Source organism: Drosophila miranda, assembly GCF_003369915.1.
Source record: "Drosophila miranda strain MSH22 chromosome Y unlocalized genomic scaffold, D.miranda_PacBio2.1 Contig_Y1_pilon, whole genome shotgun sequence".
Classification (NCBI taxonomy): Eukaryota; Metazoa; Arthropoda; class Insecta; order Diptera; family Drosophilidae; genus Drosophila; species Drosophila miranda.
In genome coordinates, this window is record NW_022881603.1 from 30,175,211 (window position 1) to 30,196,034 (window position 20,824).

The 20,824-nt window shown below is 45.2% G+C and overlaps 1 protein-coding gene and 2 pseudogenes across 1 annotated transcript; all 3 read left to right on the forward strand.

The window, feature by feature from the left end:
* Positions 1 to 533: 533 nt before the first annotated feature.
* On the forward strand, positions 534 to 3,026 carry LOC117190768 (calcineurin subunit B type 2). The gene is made up of 4 exons (XM_033395829.1): positions 534 to 771; positions 1,025 to 1,064; positions 1,467 to 1,765; positions 1,859 to 3,026. The coding sequence occupies exons 1-4, from the start codon at positions 769 to 771 to the stop codon at positions 2,027 to 2,029; spliced, it is 513 nt and encodes a 170-aa protein (XP_033251720.1). The 5' UTR covers positions 534 to 768; the 3' UTR covers positions 2,030 to 3,026.
* Positions 3,027 to 4,075: 1,049 nt separating this feature from the next.
* On the forward strand, positions 4,076 to 5,479 carry LOC117190769 (annotated as a pseudogene).
* Positions 5,480 to 11,462: 5,983 nt separating this feature from the next.
* LOC117185855 lies at positions 11,463 to 19,027 on the forward strand (annotated as a pseudogene).
* Positions 19,028 to 20,824: the final 1,797 nt, after the last annotated feature.

Sequence of the window (20,824 nt, forward strand, 5' to 3'; positions counted from 1 at the left end):
TTTAATATTATTCAATATTATTTTCAATATTTCAACGATACTTTAAAGCTTATTGTCTTCTTGCAGAGACCAAGAATAGGTATCAGGATCGAGATATATATACAAAACACTCATCATATACATGAATATGTCTAAAAAATGTCAATTTGAGAAAAGGTCTTTATTAGTTACATTTTATCTTCATATCAATATTTATACTTTCATATAAAATTAACAAAATAGGGTATACAAAGGCCTATACTACGGCTTACACGCAATATAGCGACTCTTTTTTTGTTGAACTTTTTCGTTAAAACCTTGTTTTAGTCAAAATACAATAAAAGCAAGGACTAAAAACTAACCAATTGTGTAGAAAATTGATTCATCAATCGTATAAAATTATGTGGGCACGGCTAAATGTTCTATATAGCTGTGAGTATTCTACGGAAGATCAAAAACGAGGAATATGTAAAATATAACTTGAGCTCGTCAGTATATTTACGATATATTTTTTAAATGAGACGGCATATTTCGGTATATTTTGGTATATTTCTGAGAGTCGGACGGTATATTGAACTCGTGTTGCGTTGCAAGTGCACAATAGAAAATTAAATTTTTTAACAACAAAACCATAATACTGCGCCAAATAAGCCCCACGAGAATGTGCACGAAACTTGAAGGCATTCAATTATAATAGAAAGCACCGAATTATTAGCGGAGAGAGTGAAAGCAGAGCAGTGCAAAATCTCGAAATTAGTTGTACTATAGATAGCACAAGGAAAAACCAAAATGGTAATAAAAACGGCCAGCCGAAATGTTCAAGAGCAAGTTTCAAAAGGGAATGGAGGGGCAAAGTGAAACGATGATAGAGAGGGAGAGCGAGAGAAGGGGACTGGGAGCCCCGCAGGCAGTGTCCCGTTTGAAAGGAAAATAATGAAAAAGAAACTGACTCTTGGCACCCCCATCCCCTTCATCATACCTTCGGATGCAATAAATTTGTGAATTTTAGTGCTTTCTGTAATAATCTACCCCATTTTATTTTCAGGGAAACGAAACATCACTGCCCATGGAAATGTGCTCCAATTGTAAGTACCATTTTTCAGTCAATGTCATTTGAACGGTACGGCTGTTTATGAATATGCAAATTTGTGTATGTATGAATGGTATGTAGGTATGCACAGGCATTGTATATGGAATACTCAGTGGAATGCAAGCGAAACGTGGAACAACGTAAAACCAAACCCCAAGACCCACCTATGTACACTTCGAAGTCCTGAGATGATATTATTATGATTGCTATTTTGTAGTCGGAATATCGTCTATAGCGGTTTTACATGCTAATCTTGTTCTTGTCACACTGTGTTTCATCTCTGATGATGGGCAGACAGACAATCTGCATCTATAAATAACACTGTTCACATTTGAATTATGTAGAGGTGCACCTGAGATATAACCTCTGACCAAAAATTGTAATCTTCTCATACCAGTCGATGCCGATGAGATTCGACGCTTGGGCAAACGTTTCCGCAAACTGGATCTGGACAATTCGGGGGCATTGAGTGTGGACGAGTTCATGTCGCTGCCGGAGCTGCAACAGAATCCGCTGGTGCAGCGCGTGATCGACATATTCGATGCCGATGGCAACGGGGAGGTGGACTTTAAGGAGTTCATCCAAGGCGTCTCACAGTTCAGCGTTAAGGGTGATAAACTGTCGAAGCTGCGCTTCGCGTTCCGCATCTACGACATGGACAACGATGGATACATTTCGAATGGTGAACTTTTTCAGGCAAGCAATTACCGATTTCGAATCCTCCTCCCTTAAACGAAACGACACCAAGATGAATATAAAACTCTTACTCTAAAAATTGGACTTTTGCAGGTTTTAAAAATGATGGTGGGCAACAATCTGAAGGACACGCAACTGCAACAGATAGTGGACAAGACAATCGGTTTCGCGGACAAGGATGAGGATGGCAAGATATCGTTCGACGAATTCTGTTCGGTGGTTGGAAACACGGACATACACAAGAAGATGGTTGTTGACGTTTAATAGGCTTACTGAGAATCATTATTTTTATATGCAGTTTTATTTATTCTTTTGTACATTCATATATGCATTCTTCTTTTTTTTGTCACGATTACTCTCATGATAATGTCACTTTTGTTGATCAGCGATCAGGGATTCGCATTGTTATGAAGCTGCTAACGAGCCATTTCAGTCAGTCAGTAAATCAATCAATTAGTCAGTCAGTCAGTCGAGCAAGCAGTTACTCTTAAGTTGAAAAGTGAAATAATGCGCCTCCTACTTACTTCTTAAATCTATACATCTATATACATATATATACATGCATATATAGTCATAATTTATTATACAAATATACACTTAATGAACTTACAAATCCTCAAAACAAAATCAAAACTAAAACTTAAAACCAATTACAATCAAACTCCAATCAAAGTGAAGGCAAATAAAGAAAGCAAGCATGGTTGAACTTGAACCCATCCAAAGGATCTTTCCAATCGGCAAAGAGAGAGGTTCGTCGCGCCGCGTCACTTGTATGATTGTTGTCCCGCTTATCCAAATCGTGGTTTTTCCGGCTTTTCACACACAGACACACCTGAGCCGCCGCCTGAGCACGGCCATGTGTCATAGTTTATGTTAATTATTTCTAATTCTCCAGTGATTTTGCCAAAATCAAAAAAGAAAATAACAAAATTAAAATGAAAATGATGAAGAGAAGAGATGAAACGAGAGCAGAGCAGAGCAGTGCAGAAAAAGAGCATGAGAAGAAGTGCTGCGTGCTCCTCTATCGACTTAGTCTTATTTATGTATATATACTTTTTATATATTTATACTTGTACTAATCGAATGTTATAATCTACGTATTTTTTATATCTCCTGACTAACTTGAAAAGAAGGCCACATGTTCTTGAATTCTTAGCCCCAACTACCCAACCTAATCAAGCCTAACTTTACTCAAATCAATCGGATATATTCTTAAGCAGAACTGCGAATTACGGCTGCTCGAAATCAAAACAAAAAAAAATATGGTAAAGTTGATCGGGTATCAAGAGTTAACTGAAGATCGAATAATTATACATACATCAATACATATGAAAGCAATGCCATGCAGTGCGATGCGATGCGATATTGCATTACAATTTTATACTTAAAAGTAACTCTAGTTAAAACAAAATCAAAACGAAACGATGCAACAGCATGTTACAAATTTTACAATTAACAAACTTTTTGCACACTCGCCACCAATCGATTTGTTAGCTAATCAATTCCATTGCATTATTCAAGAATAATCAAATCTAAACCTAAACCTAAACCTAAATCCATTGTAAGGTCTACCAAAGAGCCGAAACATTTTTATAAGCCTGCCCTTGCCCCTGCCCGCCTGTTCAGTGGAAGTGAATGAGGAGAATGGGCTCGGCTTGCTGGCTAAGCAATAAGAAGCAAAACTTTCAATAAAAATTATTTATACACCAAATCATCAAGGGGTTTGTTTCTCACTGAGCGAACGGGCGTCCAGCAAAGAGCGATTTAGTAATAAGATAAGTTCTTAACATCGAACTCTGTTTTAGTTCTCGTGAAATACTCTTCCCACGCAGCAAAATCGAGATACCAAAAACGTCATTGTCCTATCATTGTGATTAGGATTTTTGATTAGTTTTTACGTTTGTCTCTATTAGATCATTCCTGTGATCTATTCGTGCAAGTAACGACTTTGCAGCTCCTGATTAGCATGTACCTGGTATTTGTTGCCACAAAGGTAGGTTCTTTGTATATATACCTGCCATGGATGATAATTACAGGATTCTTCCTGTATCTGATCTTCCTACTCTCGAGCGGCGTTCTATCTATCCTCTGTTCTTTCTGATCTTTTCCAGTTTATCTCAACTGTACTGAGACGACCAGCCTATAACAAATTCACAAGCCCCACGTAATCCTTCATTGCAATGCAATAAAGTACAAATATTGGCGATAAACAAATGCGGGTTCTCTTTGTCGCCCAGGGAGTATATACGTAGACATATATACATGTATAGTATGTATATATGTATAAGAGAGGGAGAGTTCCAGGTAGGTGATAAGATTAGACAGAAAAAGCTCCCCTTGCCGCGTCTAAATATTTCACATTTATTTGTGAAATAGTCTTTCTACCGAACAGAGTGGAGTGTCCACGAAAGAAAGAAAAGTGAATTCAGCAAAATGCTTCAATTAGACAGTAAAAACGGCATTATCCTCTCAGGAGTGCTGTCAGTGGTCTTTGCAACTGTCTTCTAACTGAAGAGTGAATATTTTTGGTGTATGTATTTAAATTGAATACAATTTTTGGCCGAACTCATACCTATTTCACTTTGCAGATATATCGAGCGATCTGGGCTTGCATGTTTCGGCTTTGCAGATTATGGGAAGCATATGCCTTGTAATTGGTGCCATAAAGGTACGTAAAAGTCTGCCTCCCTTCCAGCTGCTCTTCAATTGATCCTTATCTGTTTGTCTAAATATAGAACTGTTATAAGCTTTTCGTGCCTTGAATGATAACCTGTGGATTCTTCTTGTACCTCATGGTTTACCTGGGGGTTGCAATGATGGTCAATGGAGATTGGCTCTTCTTCCGATCATGGTAGTCCCATTTACAGGTATACTCACAGGACTACATGCTACTGATTTCGATTCAATAATCTATTATCTGTCCCTTAATTACAGCGTATCTCAGTTATGCCCTGTTCTCGGTTCAAAAGGCATTCGACAGAATGCGTAAGGAAGAACCGCCATCGTACAAAAATCTGGTTGGGAAAAAGGATTTTATAGGCCACATATAATACCTATAGAGTTGTACATGAGAATATTCTTATACACACATACTATATGTATGTATATCAATCGTAATTATAAATCTAATCGGCAGCGCATTGAATTGATTGCATTGATTCTTTCTTGAAATAACTGGGTTCTACACTCTGAACACAGATCTTTATCTTTATGCCCTTGCTCAGACGATTGTAGTTTTACACAGAAGTCTCGATTCTATAAGGTAGTCGTCATGACGTACAGATCAGACCGGACCCAATCATGTCTGTATTCCACTAAGATAAAATACCGCAAATAATACAAAAATCTGGTTGGGAAAAAGGATTTTATAGGCCACATATAATACCTATAGAGTTGTACATGAGAATATTCTTATACACACATACTATATGTATGTATATCAATCGTAATTATAAATCTAATCGGCAGCGCATTGAATTGATTGCATTGATTCTTTCTTGAAATAACTGGGTTCTACACTCTGAACACAGATCTTTATCTTTATGCCCTTGCTCAGACGATTGTAGTTTTACACAGAAGTCTCGATTCTATAAGGTAGTCGTCATGACGTACAGATCAGACCGGACCCAATCATGTCTGTATTCCACTAAGATAAGATACCGCAAATAAACACAAATCGCCCCATTTGCGAGCTTCCTCGATTTGGAAATGTTTGTGAAATTCCGTGACATCTTCATTGCACTGATATCGATTTTACTTTCAGTCATTTTATCTATTTAATAACATATTCGGAGATAGCACAGCATTAATGAGAGATCTAAATAATTAGATATTCTTTACCCTGTACTAAAAGAGTATAGAATTTTTTAGTTTAGTTTGGATAAATGAATATATAGTGTACCCACGTATGTATGTATGTTTTCGGCTATAGAGATAATTGGTTGTGCAAATCGATATTGCAGCCACTGTAGAACTACCGGTGAGGTAAGATCGAGACCAAGTTGTTCTATTTACACTACTAACCGGACAGACCGACTAAGAACACTTGTGAGCCGATTGGATTCAAGTTCAAAATATAAACAAAACAACTGTTACTTCTTGAGCAGAAGCTGTTAACATAAGTTTGGACTTGTAACGCATTCAAACGGTTCTTTTAACAGTGACTTGATTCTCTGTATCCCGGGTCACAGTTATGTTAATGCAGCCCTAACTATCGATACGAAGGGAGCGCAATCTATCGATGTAGAATTTCATCGATATTCATCGAATTAATTAACAATAACAGCATCGATACTGAGAAACTGCCACCACCAGCGATCAGCTGTCGCAGCTTATCGAAGAACTGCCATCTCGATTGTTTTTGTGTGGGAAATTTTCCCGTGGACGGCCGTTTCGTTAAAAAAATACTCCAGAGGTTGTTCAACACTGTTTTAATCAAAAAGACATTTTCCGAAGCTTCTGGGGGTGCCTCACACGCCTACGAAGACGGCGCGAAGAAATTCCCAAAGCTTCATCAATTAAGTCGAAAAACCTGGAATTTACTGCATGGCGTTCCGGAATAACTCTTAAAACGGCTCTTGGAACTCCGTCTGGACCCTGAGAAGCATGGCAAGCATAGGAAAGACAAGGATGGCCACGGAGAAGGCGACGGGAGTTAAAATTCGCATGGAAACGCTGAAAAAAAGGGAAGGAGAAGCTAAATCCGCCATGCGGGTAGGAGTAAAGATGGCGGCAAAAACGGCTCCGCAGCTTTTGGCTTCTAAACTGCTGTGCAAGAAACCAAACTTGTCGACGAACGTGTCGACAAACATGTCCACGAACACGACAACAAGCATGACATCAAACATTTCTACGACGAAAGAGAGAGAGAAGACTGACGCGGTTTGTGTGGCTTCCGTGAGTACGAAAAACGGAAGTAAACGCAAAATCATCGTTAACAAGTATTATGAGGGGCATAAAGGCCCATACATTGTTTGTATCGACAAAATGAGTGCGAATAATGCCAGAATTGCTATAAACCAGTTTGATCTATCCGATCTACTGCTGAAACAGGGCATTAGCGATATCGAGGAGGTTGCTAGAATGGGCTATGGCAGGTGCAAGATTGTGTGCGGGTCGGCGGAGTGTGCAAACGGGCTAGTGGAAAACAGTGTTTTCGCTGCTCAAGGGTACTCAACCCGAATCTTTAGGCACTTCGTCCAAAAAGCAGGGTTAATTTTTGGGATCCCCGGGCACTACTCGGAGGAACAGCTAGCGGAGCTTGTAACCTCGGATATCCCAATTGAGGAGATAGTTCGGATTACGCGAAGGGATAGAGCATCGGGGGAACGTGTACCTACTGGCAGGGTGAAACTCTGGTTCAGAGGAGAGCAGTTACCAACCAAAATCAATTTTCTATATTCTAAAGTAGAAGTGAAACCTTTTGTTCAGCTTATTCAATGTTTTAGGTGTTTTGGGTTTGGCCATCTGGCGCAACATTGCAAGAGTGGAGCGAAATGTTTCAAATGCGGACAAGATCACAGCAAAGATATTATCTGCTCAGGGCTGGTCTGTGCTAACTGCAAGGGGGAACATGCTGCCACCCACCCGCAGTGTGAGGCCAGGAAAAAAGCGTACGCCATTCAAAAGTGCATGACACTGGAAAACCTAACTAGAGCTGAGGTCAAGGCTAGATATCCGATCCTTTTTGATAGAACTTCCCCCAACCTAAGGGATCAAGGGGAATTTCCTAGACCCAGTTGGCAATCTAACCGCTCCCCTGAATTCTTAAATAACAGCTTAGAGTCCGCCAGGGAAATTCATTCTGTCACCTCTTTCGCGGAAGTGACCAAATCCAATAGGGTTGCCGCCCGGAACGCAGAGGCGGCCAAGGCAGCAGCCAACATGGCAGAGTGGAAGAACTCAATAAACTCAGACTACGTCCAAATGAGCGAGAAATTTGTGAGATCTTCATCCGTGGCATCTTCTCTGGCCCAGGATAAGTTAAACGCACTAGGAGCCAAACTCACAGCGTTCCTGATTGATCCAAACAACATCATTAAAGGGGATTCTTTAGCGAATAAATTTATTAAGGAAATTAGAGAATTTGTCAATGCTTCCAACGCAGAACTAGATAGGCGTCAGATTGCCCAAGGGATGGCAGTTGGTTCTCAAAACATCCAACAATGAAGATTCTTCAGCTAAATATTCAAAGTCTGACACACAACAACAACAAACAGCTCCTCTCAATGTTCCTAGACAAGAACGCAATAGATATTGCCATCCTCTCAGAGATTTGGGTGTTGAACAACGCGGACTGCAGCATTTTAGACTATAACTTTTTCTGCAGGCCCAGAGAGGACGGCTACGGCGGGGTTGGCATCTACGTCAGGAAAAACATTCAATTCAGCATTTTAAAAATAGAGAACGACTTGGAAATTTTAGGAATAAAAACATTAAACCTCAAGAGCAATTTCAATATTTTTAGCATATATGCACCGCCATCAACAACAGTTTCACAGTTTAAATCGGGCACAAAAAAGTTTTTCGAATTCGCGGCTTCGCTTTACATACCCTCAATAGTGGGCGGGGACTTCAACGCTAGGTCTTCTATCTGGGGAAGTCCGATCTGTGATCGCAAGGGTCGCAGCATTGAGAATTCCACCCGGGAGGCCGGATTTATCTGCCTAAACGACGGTTCGCCAACCTTCTCCAGGAGCCCATCTCAATTCTCCGTTCTTGACCTTTCTTTTTCGAACTACAGAAATGGAACTATTAACTGGCAAGTCCTCAAAACAAAAATTACGAACAGCAACCACTTCCCAATTGTATTATCAGTGCAAGGCCTAAATGCCCCCCTCCAAGGCAAGAAGATCCTTCACAACAGAATAGCCCGGATTCTGGGTGCAAGTGATTTCTCAAATCTGGAGGAGCTCAATGAAAAAGTGAAATCCCTGACCTTAAAAAACACGGTCACATTCTCAAGCAAGAACAAGTACGTTGCTAAGAAATGGTGGAACGAGGAAACGGAAAAACTTTTTCGCGTGAGAAACGCTTGCAGGCAAAAATTCTACCTCACCAAAAAATTGGCTGATGCCAGAGCAACCTTAGAAGCTGACAAAAATCTACAAAATCACGTAAAAAATCTTAGAAAGCGCAACTTTTCCAAGTTTATAGAAGAGGTCTCCTCATCGCCCTCTATGTGGAGCAGGGTGAAGAACATCAAAAAATACGTTCAAATCAAAAATGTAGGGAACAAATGGACGAACGAAGATGACAAAAACTTTCTCAATATGGTTAAAGTAACCCCATCCACGTCAAACAGTAGGCCCCCTAAGAAAATTCCTGCCCCTTTGTTAGGACCAGACGACCCGGAACCCCTGGAACTGGAAGAATTCCTGGCCTTCCTAAAAACCAGGAACCCCAATTCGGCTAGAGGCCCTGATGGCATCTCGTTCAGGATGCTTCAAAAGCTACCAAGAGGGAAAAAACAAGACATTTTTGAAATTATAAATAAAGTATGGCTGAGTGGCGTCATCCCTGAAGTCTGGCGCAGGATAAAAGTGGTACCCATCCCCAAGAAGAATGCAGACCCTACTTCCTTCCAAAACCATAGGCCGATTTGTTTGATTAACACGCTGTTTAAATCCATAGAGGGGTTGATAAAGTTGAAGTTGGACGAGCACATAGCAAACTGTGACCTGCTGCCGGTCAGGTCCTATGCCTTCAGGAGAAACAGGTCCACGGCTCTTTGCATCAACGACCTTATCAACAAAGTTCTGGCGCTGAAGGCGAGGGGTTGTCAGGTTGTCGCAGCTTGCCTAGATTTACAAAGAGCGTTCGACTGCGTAAGAGTGGACACACTCGAGCACAGGATGAGGGATATGCGGTTCAATACAAGCCTCACGGCTTGGATCTCCAGCTTCCTTAACAGACGAATTCTCATAAAGGGCAAAAGCGAGGTAGAGGTGAACAGAGGTGTTAGCCAGGGTAGCTGTCTCAGCCCAACCCTTTTTAACCTTTACACAGCCGAACTACATGATATAAACAGTCATAACTGCTTACTGTTTCAGTATGCTGATGACTTTTTCATAGTTTGTTTTCATTAAGACGTATCCATTGCGAAATGTGTGCTGAAAGACAGTATAGATAAGTTCGAAGAAAAATGCAATAGGCTAAACCTGTCATTCAATCCGGTGAAGTCTAAAGTGATTTACTTCAACAATCGTAGAGCTGCGCTAAATATCTCGCATCAAGGAGTTGAGATCAGACAAGTAGAGCAGATCAAATACCTAGGCAGGACTATCTCAGCAAACAACTCAGCCTCTGGTCACATTGATCTGGCCATCTCGGAATCGAACAGAAACTGTGCATTTCTCAGATTACTCAGTGGGTGTCACTATGGTATCAGCCCCAAAAGAGGACTTATATTTTACAAGGCATTTGTCAGAAGTAGGCTAGAGTACGCGTGCTCATCATTCTGCAACCTGTCCAAATCTGCCTTGGCCAAAATCAAATCCCACTGCAACCATCACCTCAGAAAGTCGCTGGGTCTGATAATCTGCACTCCCGTTCCTATCATATATCACATGGCAGGAGAACTTCCCCCGGACTACAGGATGAGATTCCTGGCGGCGAAAGAGTTGGTTAAGGTGTTTGCATTTAATCTCCCAGCAAGTGAAACAGTGTCAGCAAATAGGGATTTAAACACGGGCTACGCTAAGGCATATCGGGAGTTTGGCAGCATAATAGATAGAGTTGAGGTTTTCGAGAACACAGCTTCATTTTGCACTAAAATTAGCTCCGACTTAGAATTTTTCAAGGGTTCTGCACCCAACAAGCACGCTATAGACCAGGCAGGTATCATGCTGCTCCACGGGGAAAAGAAGGATCAGCTGACAAAGGGTGGTTTTGAAATCTATTACACGGATGGGTCAGTCGCAGATGGGCATTCCAGCGCCGCTTTCCTGCACGTTAGGACAGGTTTTTTAGATAGCTATTAAACGCACAAAACCCTTTCCTCGTTGTCCGCCGAGCTCCTTGCTATCGAGAAGGCATTAGACCATGCTATTTTGTACAATTTTCCTCGTGTCGCGCTCCTGACAGACAGCAGAAACGGGGCCCTCATTCTGGCGAAGAACATTCAGGATAACTCTATCGCCTACAAAATCAGAGAAAAGATCCAACAAAATCCACATCTAAGAACTGTAGAGGTTCACTACATTCCCGGACACGCTAACATCCCTCAGAACACTTCAGTTGACGCAGCAGCCAAAGAAGCCCACAGACGAGGAAAATACACAGTGGTTAAATGGAACCTTAAAGACGCTATGTGCGAAATACACAGAATCTTAAAAGCAGAATGGGAGAGAGAATACGCCGAGTTTGCTAGTATCAAGCACCGAGGTTACTGCTCGCTTTTCCCCTCAACATCATCCAAACCGTGGTTCCTAAATAAAACTAAGCTTAAAGCCATTGACGCTAAAAGAATCAACAGACTGCTTAGTGGTAACGCATTCGATAGGCACACTCTCGCCAAAATGCATGTAGTTTCTAGTAACATATGTGATACATGCGATAGTATCGATAACGCCTCGCATTTAATTTTCAATTGTACAAAGTACAACACAACAAGGCAAAACTTCCCATCTCTAAGAAAATATAATGATATTTACAAATTCTTTGAAAAAGAAAACATCAGCGCGTACCAAACACTAATTGACTTCATCGACGAAATTGATGTAAAGCTATAAACAGTACTCCAACATCTTCTATTCTTTGACTTGGCAATTTCCACCTTCAAAAGGCGGGCGGCCAAATAATCCCACGCTACTCACGGGTAGCTTGGTAACTTAAATCCTAAAAAAAAAAAAAAAAAATAATAAAAAAATACTCCATTCGGTTGGTCATAGCCGACTTTTATATGGAGAAGCCGCAGTCTGGCCCTGCTATTCGGACAGAAAACCTGCATGCATGTGCACGGCGTATTTCCTTATTTCTACATACCATACGATAAGAAGGACTTTGAATCCTTGGAGCACGGCATCTTACAGATCGCCATGCACCAGATTCAGCAATCTGATAGATATGGTCGTTATCTATGATTCTGCGTTTTTAGTTTTCTCGAATGGACAAGGCCCTCAATATATCACTGGGACAGGGCAGCTCCAATGCCCAGCATGTGTTCAAGATCCAGTTGGTCAAGGGCATGTAAGTGAAGCGCATCAGATCATGCTTTAAGTGAATCTTACTCATGAGTTCCCCTTCTATGGATACCATCGTGTGGATCATCAGTTCCTCAAAATATACATGTTCAATCCCCGCTTTGTGCGACGTGCCGCCAATCTTCTCCAGAGCGGGGCCATACTCAGCAAGAACTTCAATCCACACGAGTCCCACGTTCCCTACATACTGCCGTTCATGATCGACTACAATCTGTATGGGATGAGCTATCTGCATGTACCATTGGAGGTGGTCAAGTTTCGCCGTAGCCATGAGGATGAAGGTAACCTAGTGTTGCTGTTTCCCTTTAAGCCAAGTCTAACGAATTAATAATTTTTCAGTCGTTCCTTATCCGAATGTGAAGCCCGAACAGCTGCTGGAGACATCTAGCGTCAAGAAAATGGCCTGCAGCTCCTTTGAAGTGGACGTCAGTTCCAACTTCATACTGAATCGCTTCCAACTAGTCGCCAAGGGCAAGGGCAATCACACAAATCCTGGCATTGAGGCCATTTGGAATGACGAGAATGTGCGCCGTCAAAAGTTGGCTCAGAGCTACGCCGCAGCAGCCGATGAGCAGAAACTCAATGCGGTAGGGTCTTGGTTAATGTATGAAAATGATATAGCTGGCTCATGCTGCTTTAGATTCCAGTCCTGCAACTGACGCCCACACAGCCTCGACTGCATGTGGAAGTCGCCGAGAGTGATGTTTTGTACCGCACGGCTCTCGAGAGCAAACTGCTTACCCTGGAGCAGTCGACGCTATCTGACCAAACACTGTCAGATCAGACGCATCTCGGCAATGCCACTATGCAGACCACGTTGCCCAACAGCAAGGAGCAGCGACGCACATTCAATCTGCAAAAACTGATGGCCAACGCTGTTTATCCCGAAGAATGCTCCCAGGATCAGCAGCAGCAGCTGGTGAACGCTTCGTTTATCCAGAATCATGTAACCAGCAGCTGCAATGGCAGCCTTTTTGGCTCTTCCTTTGCAGAAAAGGACGAGTCTGCCTGCATGGATGAAACGCTGGTGGATGAGGAACTAGTCTTGAGCCTGACCCAGCCGCATGGAGCTGTGCCACACGATGCAACTTGTAGGTAAACCAGAAGCCATCAACCTCTTATTAACCATTCATATCCTTAACTCTGCTCCAGTGAGGGAAGAAGACCTGGAACTGCTTGAGGTCCTGCAGCAGCTTGAGGAACAGAGTGCCAATGAATCGCGCATTGATTTGGACAGCTCGTTGGCGCCCCTGTCGCAGCAGCACAAACATTGTAAATGCCAGTTGAAAAATGATCGCAAAATGGCATCATTTCATTCTGTTGTTCCTTTAGTTGAGCTAACTCCAGAGCTGTTGGACAAGGAGACAGCAGCAACTGCTGTCGGTCCTAACTTGGGGTCTGATGAAGACTGTGATTCTGAGGAGGAAACACCCTGGACGACATCGATGAGCTTTTGCTCAAGCTAACTCCAAGTCAACCTACGCCTAAGGTACAGGGGGAGCTAGATCCCACACCGAAGCTGCCACAGATTGATGGCTCTGATGATAATCAGCGTACACCGAAAAAGTTGAGAGCCAACGCGAAGGGAAGCCCCCCAAAGACGCCCACTACACCTAAAAGGGAAAGCCTATTGAGGTCTCCTCGCACACCCAAGTCCAGTGCGGCTAAGAAATATGCCCCACTGCCGCTTACCATCGGCAGCAGCTCCACGAAGAGTGAGTACAGCTGTGTAGATGTGCCTCTAATTGTCGTATATTGCAGAAAACGATGTGGAAGCGGCAGGGAAACCCATGAACCCTCGACTCAGTCTGCAGCTCGACCAACGACCGGGTACACAAGGGTATGTCAAAACCCAGGCCCTTTTTGTCAGTCTGTTCCTCATTTCTTATCGTTTAGGCCAGAGTTTTCGCTGCGCAAGAAGCTGGCCATGACGGAGTTGCGCCGCAAAAGTGTCGAGGAGGCGTCAAACAGTTTCGTCCTGTTGCAGAACGAGTAGGGGAATAGTCTCCTCCTTTTCTTCGGCAGTCAATTAAATTTAGCTTTTCTTTGACAGCTTCACTCCGCGGCGGAGTACCAGGAGCCGCACCCGCAACCTGGACAAGACCCACCTCATCTGCTCACTGACGCCGCGAGTGAGAAATCCCAGCTTATCGGACCTGTTCGAAACAGCGGATGATCCTGAGGAAGAGCAGAAAAAGCCACGTCGTAGTGCGCGTCATCAGGCTGAGAAAGAGAGTCATTTGGAACCGGTGACCAGTAAAGGGAGACCCCGAAAATCGGAGACAAATGTCCAGAAAGTGGCGAAAAAAGACCAAGGTGAATCCCGTACAGATTTAGTTACGCCAGATAAGAATAGCAGTCGTATGATACGTGAAAGTATTCGAAAGAGTTGCGATGCGCAAGAAATAAACTTAGCAGAAGCCCTGGATATGAATCCGCAGCAAGAGAAGGAAGCAGAGTCTGGGTCTGAGGCCAAGCCAAATTAAGAAACAACGAGGGGGAACGTTGTGAGTTGCTGCGGACACCGCAACACCGGCACCGGCAGACGCTGCTAATATTAAACGACACGACAAAGAGTGCGTGCGAGAGAGACAGAAAATCAGTCTGAGCGTGACGTCGGGCGCTGCGTAGCCAGTGCAAATTGATTTGTTCCTTTTGGCTATAAAAATTATCTGATCTGGTCCAGATTCAGCAATCTGATAGATATGGTCGTTATCTATGATTCTGCGTTTTTAGTTTTCTCGAATGTGCAATATTGTGGATGCAACAGATTTTCGTCCTTTGTGGGGGCGGAAGGGGGTGGGGCGAAATTCTGAGATATACGTTTTATAGTGAGATCTAACAGAAGTGCGGATACCAAATTTGGTTACTCTAGCCTTAATAGTCTCTGAGATTTGTGGATGCCCCAGATTTTCGTCCTTTGCGGGGGCGGAAGGGGGGGTGGCGAAATTTGGACACGAAACGGTCAAGGTCCGATATCACAGGAGTGTGGATACCAAATTTGGTTGCTCTGGCTCTTATAGGTTCTGAGATCCTTGAACTCATATTTTGTAATTGGCAAAACCGACCATGAAACCTGTGTGTTAGAGAGAGACAGAGCGAGAATGAATGAAATTATTTTCTTGATTCTGGCTATAATAATTATACGATCTGGTTGAGATCTTACATTCTAAAACATATAGTCATCCTCTACGATTCTGAGTTTTTGGTTTTATCGTATCTTTAAAAATGTGGATGCCACAGATTTTCGTCCTTTGTGGGGGCGGAAGTGGGCGGGGCGAAGTTTTGAAATATTTTTATAGCAGTGACATATCACAGAAGTCTGGATACAAAACATCGTTGCTCTAGCTCTTATAGTCTTTGAGCACTAGGCGCTGAAGGGGACGGACAGACGGACGGACGGACAGACGGACAGACAGACATGGCTCAATCGACTCGGCTATTGATGCTGATCAAGAATATATATACTTTATGGGGTCGGAAACGATTCCTTCTGGACGTTACACACATCCACTTTTACCACAAATCTAATATACCCCAATACTCATTTTGAGTATCGGGTATAAAAAGCGAGGACACCAATCTGCCAATTAGCGATGAGGCGATCGAGTCCGATACTGAAGGCGATCAAATTATCACCAAATTGCGAAAGACTCCGAATCTGAGGCGCGTAAGAGTTTCCGCTGAGGTGTTCACCAAACAGCTCCAGACGACGCCAACCACAGGGACTCCGCCTCCAGTCGAGAGCCAGACCACTCCACAGCTAAGTCCCAGGAGCAACGAGAGCCAAACACCGGAGCTAATGAAGAGCTTCTATGAGCACTCATTGATCATCAACAGTCCGTCGGTATTTAGTGATCTCATAGATAGCCCCCAGGCTTCTCCTGCAGATGCACCTGTCACGCTGAAGGATGGCCCCTTTGTCATTGCTCCCTTGGAGCTGCCACCCACCTACGATGAAGTGGTTCGCGGGTGCCGTAAGCTGGACATACCCGAGCACGAGTTCCAGCCGCCCTTCTACAGCAATCCTGCCGATGTGAGCAAGGTAACTGAGGTGGGATTCCTGGTCCTCCACATTCCCGGCAACAAGCTCAACGACTGCGATCCCTTTCAAAGCGTCCTGGGCAACGACAAGGGGTTGGCCGCCTGGCGCCGTCAGCAGCTTATTGCCATCGGGGGCCCGGCCATGCTGCAACGTCATCGGGGCGAACAACGCATTCGGGAGTACTTCAGCAGTGGTCAGAGGATTGCCATTGAGCCGGCACAAACGGCGCCCACCCGCCAGGAGGCCAAGGTCTGGCTGAAGGCGAGGCAGCTGCTCCGGCAGCGGGAGGAGCCAGAGAGAGGCAGCGATGTCGACAGTCCCATCAAGGTCAAGCGCCAGAAGATCACCATGATGCTGCAGAACGATGACGGCGATGCTGACAGCGAGGAGGATGTGGATTGTAGCCTCAGCCTCACACCAATGTCCCAGGCAAAGGCAAAAGGAACTCCCATAAGCAGTAAGGGCCAGGAGTCCTCGCGTTCCAGACGAGGAACCAAACTGAACTTTATGGCATCCTTAGACGTAGCAGGGGAACCCCAGCAGAATACCGACGGAGGCAGTTTCCAGGCCAGCGACCAAAGCAGCGTGTCTAGCAGTGCCGCACAGGCGGAACTGGACCGCACCTCCTTTTTGCGGCAGCTGGATGGCCACCACCAACTGGAGGGGCACCACGAGCTCAGCTTCGGCCTGAGCCACGCCACACTGGACAACACGTTCGGCTTCAAGGTGAACCTGGAGAACCTGCAGCAGGCCTAGGCGGACATTGAGTGCAACTATTTGACCATAATGACGCTGGAGGTGTTTGTGGCCACGCGAGGGGAGCTGCAACCCGATCCGAAGCACGACGAGATGCGCTGTCTGTTCTATGCCATCGAGCACAGACTTCCGGATGCAGATGCGTATGGGTCGCTGCCCAGCAAGGCTTGTGGCTACATCATGGTCAACCATGCCCAGGATCTGCTCAGCGAGGGGCTGATACACGGCTTGGACAAGGACATCGAAGTTCAGGTGGTATCCAATGTGGCAGAGGCAATGGAGGATCTGTTGGCCTTATGTGCTCGCTGGGACGCCGATATTTATGCCGGCTACGAGATCGAGATGGCCTCCTGGGGCTATGTGATCGATCGGGCCAAGCATCTATGCTTCAACATAGCCCCTCTGCTGTCCCGTGTGCCCACACAGAAAGTGCGCGACTTTGTCGACGAGGATCGCGAGCAGTTCACCGACCTGGACGTGGAGATGAAGCTCTGTGAGCGCATCCTGCTGGACGTGTGGCGGCTTATGCGCTCCGAGATTGCCCTCACCTCGTACACCTTCGAGAATGTAATGTACCATATCCTGCACAAGCGCTGCCCCTGGCACAACCCCAAGACGCTCACCGAGTGGTTCGCCTCGCCCTGCAGCCGCTGGATTGTGCTGGAATACTATCTGGAGCGGGTCAGGGGTACGCTGGCTCTGCTCGATCAACTGGATCTGCTGGGACGCACCAGCGAAATGGCCAAACTCATTGGCATCCAGTTCTACGAGGTTCTATCGCGAGGATCGCAGTTTCGAGTCGAGAGCAAGATGCTCAGGTGAGTGAAACAATGCCCTTTGGAGGGCTGGTGTCCTTTGGTAACCTACCGTCACCTTTCCAGAATTGCCAAGCCCAAGAACGTGGTGCCGCTCTCGCCCAGCGTCCAGCAGCGGGCGCACATGCGGGCGCCCGAATATCTAGCGCTGATTCTGGAGCCTCAGTCCCGCTTCTAGGCCGATCCCCTGATTGTGCTCGACTTTCAGAGTCTCTACCCCAGCATGATTATTGCCTACAACTACTGCTTCTCCACCTGCCTGGTCGGGTCGAGCATCTAGGTGGGAGTTCGCCTTTCGAGTTCGGGGCCTCCCAACTGCGTGTGTCCCGCCAAATGCTCCAGAAGCTGCTGGTGCACGACCTGGTCACGGTGTCGCCTTGCGGCGTGGTTTGAAGCGCGAGGTGAGGGAGGGCATCCTGCCGCGCATGCTTACCGAGATTCTGGACACACGGCTGATGGTCAAGCAGTCGATGAAGCTCCACAAGGAGAACTCTGCCCTCCAGCGGATCCTGCACTCTCGCCAGTTGGTCCTGAAGCTGATGGCCAACGTGACATACGGCTATACGGCGGCCAACTTCAGCGGACGCATGCCGGCCGTGGAGGTGGGCGACTCTGTCGTCTCCAAGGGCCGCGAGACTCTGGAGCGTGCCATTAAGATGGTGGAGGCCAACGAGGAGTGGAAGGTGCGCGTGGTCTACGGCGACACGGACTCGATGTTTGTTTTGGTCCCAGGGCGCAATTGGGCAGAAGCATTCCGCATAGGCGAGGAGATAGCCCAGGCCGTCACCGAGATGAGTCCCCAGCCAGTGAAGCTGAAGCTGGAGGTCTACCAGCCCTGCCTGCTCCAGACCAAAAAGCGCTACGTCGACATGTATTGAGACGGTGCGAAGAGATGGCTGCCCGGCAGTGGCCAAGATGCTGGAGAAGGTGCTCCGCCTGCTCTTCGAGACGGCGGACGTCAGGCAGGTGAAGCAGTACGTGTGTCGGCAGTTCACCAAACTGCTATCCGGACGCGCCAACCTGCAGGACCTCATCTTTGCCAAGAAGTTTCGCGGACTCAATGGCTACAAGCCATGTGTGCCCGCCCTGCAGCTAACGCGGTGAGTAGAAAATCTTGCTATCTCGGCACGGATCCATCTCCTGAACAAACTCCATTCACAGCAAGTGTATGCAGAAGGATCCCAGGCGGATACCGCGACGAGGGGAGCGCGTACCCTTCATTATCATCAACGGGCCGCCGGGTATGCAGCTCATTCGTCTGGTGCGCAGTCCTCACGACGTTCTGGCCAACGAGGGACACAAGATAAATGCCATCTACTATATTACCAAGGCCATTATTCCGCCTTTGAACCGCTGCCTGCTGCTGGTGGGAGCCGATGTCAACGATTGGTTCACCAGCCTGCCGCGCAAGCCCCGAATGCCCCGACGCCACCAAATGCGTTAGAAGATTTTGCACCTGACAATGACTGGATTTATCAATCCAAGAGGGTCGTAGAACCGCGCAATCGTAGATAAAACCGACCGCTTTGATGGCTTTGAGTTTGTGTCCAGTGCGGACAAGGCAAAAAGCAGCTGATCCGAAGCAGGGTCCCACGCTGAGCCGAGAGTTTTGGCAATTTCGATTCCATCATTAAACTTTAGGAACTTCTCTATGTCATCTTCAGGGGTTCCCTCAAGTACTTCCTGGTGACTGGAGCACCATTTCCTAAGTCTAAAATTACCACGGGACAGTAAAGCTGATGTTTGGTGCATCTTGTCCATGACCTGTGCGACCGAATTACCGCCCGAAATAAGGTCATCCACGTAAAACTCCTGCCGCAGAGCAGCTGAGCCAAGAGGGTAGGACTCACCCTCGTCGATGGCCAGCTGGTGCATTGCGCGGACCGCTAAAAATGATGCAGCCCTCGTCCCGTATGTGACGGTGTCTAATGTGTAGACTTGAACCTCGGACTCGATGGAATCTCGCCATAGGATGCACTGATACAAATTGTCGGGTGGAGACACACTCGTACGCAGCGGTACATTTTACAAATGTCCCCAGTGAGAGCGACTGGATATGTTCGAAAGCGAATCAATATGTTAAACAATGCAGGCTGAATAACAGGGCCTGTCATCAACACATCATTTAGAGAATATCCAGTTGATGTAGCTGCGGATCCATCGAAAACGACACGGAGTTTTGTCGTCGTACTGTCCTCCTTTAGGACACAGTGATGAGGCAAGAAATATTTGCAGAGACTACGGGAATCAGGGTTGACTTGGTGCATATGATGCAAATCAATGTACTCCCTCATAAAGGCGGAATACCGCTCCTTGAGTGTAGGATTACGCTCCAGTTTTCGCTCCAGACTGATGAACCGTCGATAAGCCTGAGCATAAGATTCTCCTAAACGATCAGTATTGTTATTTAGCGGCAGACGAACTGCATACTCCCCGGATGGCAACCGTAAAAGGTGGCTTATGAAATGTGCTTCACAATCGTCTTCTTCTTTGGTATTCAACCCAGCCTCCACACGATTCTCGACTTCCCAAAACATACGAAGAGTTTTATCCAACCTTGCTTCCATCTCAGCTATCGAATCTGGACAATTGTGCGTAGCCATGTTGGAATACGCCTATTCCCACATTCAAATAATAACATTAAATACTATTAAATAATACTATCGATATATTAAGTATTATTATGTAAAGTTAGTCTGGTCACACTTGAAGTGTCCTCTTTCCTTTCTGATCTCGAATCGAATGTACGTGGTACCGGTGTTGCAGTGAAAAAGTAATCAAGAAATACATATGTAAATAATCTTTAAAGAAAAATATAACTTGGTACTGTCATTCGTTTACTAATTGTCATAGCTAGTTATCCAATAGGTTATGGGCCCAGTCCACGCCAATTTAAATAAATTAAATTAATAACAAATAGTTGTGAAATTAGTTCCGCGTGCGTTCTTGTGTAGTTTTTTTTTTTTTGTAGTGTGTGTGTGTATAATATAGAAAATGGAAAGAAATAAGCAACATATTAAGCCTTTTTGTGGCGAGAATCATTCTATATGGAAATTTAGAATCAGAGCTTTGTTTGCTGAATTAGAGGTGCTCCAAGTAGTCGATAACATAATGCCTAACGAAGTAGATGATAATTGGAAAAAGGCAGAGCGATGTGCGAAGAGCATTTTAATTCAATATTTAGGCGACGCATTTCTAAACTTCGCGGCAGGCGACATTTCGGCACGTGATATCCTGAAGA

What these genes read in the sequence shown, in the direction of transcription:
- LOC117190768 (XM_033395829.1), top strand. An exon ending in CATGGAAATGTGCTCCAATT is followed by an intron (nt 1,065 to 1,466) that starts GTAAGTACCATT and finishes TTCTCATACCAG; the next exon opens with TCGATGCCGATGAGATTCGA. An exon ending in CGAATGGTGAACTTTTTCAG is followed by an intron (nt 1,766 to 1,858) that starts GCAAGCAATTAC and finishes GGACTTTTGCAG; the next exon opens with GTTTTAAAAATGATGGTGGG.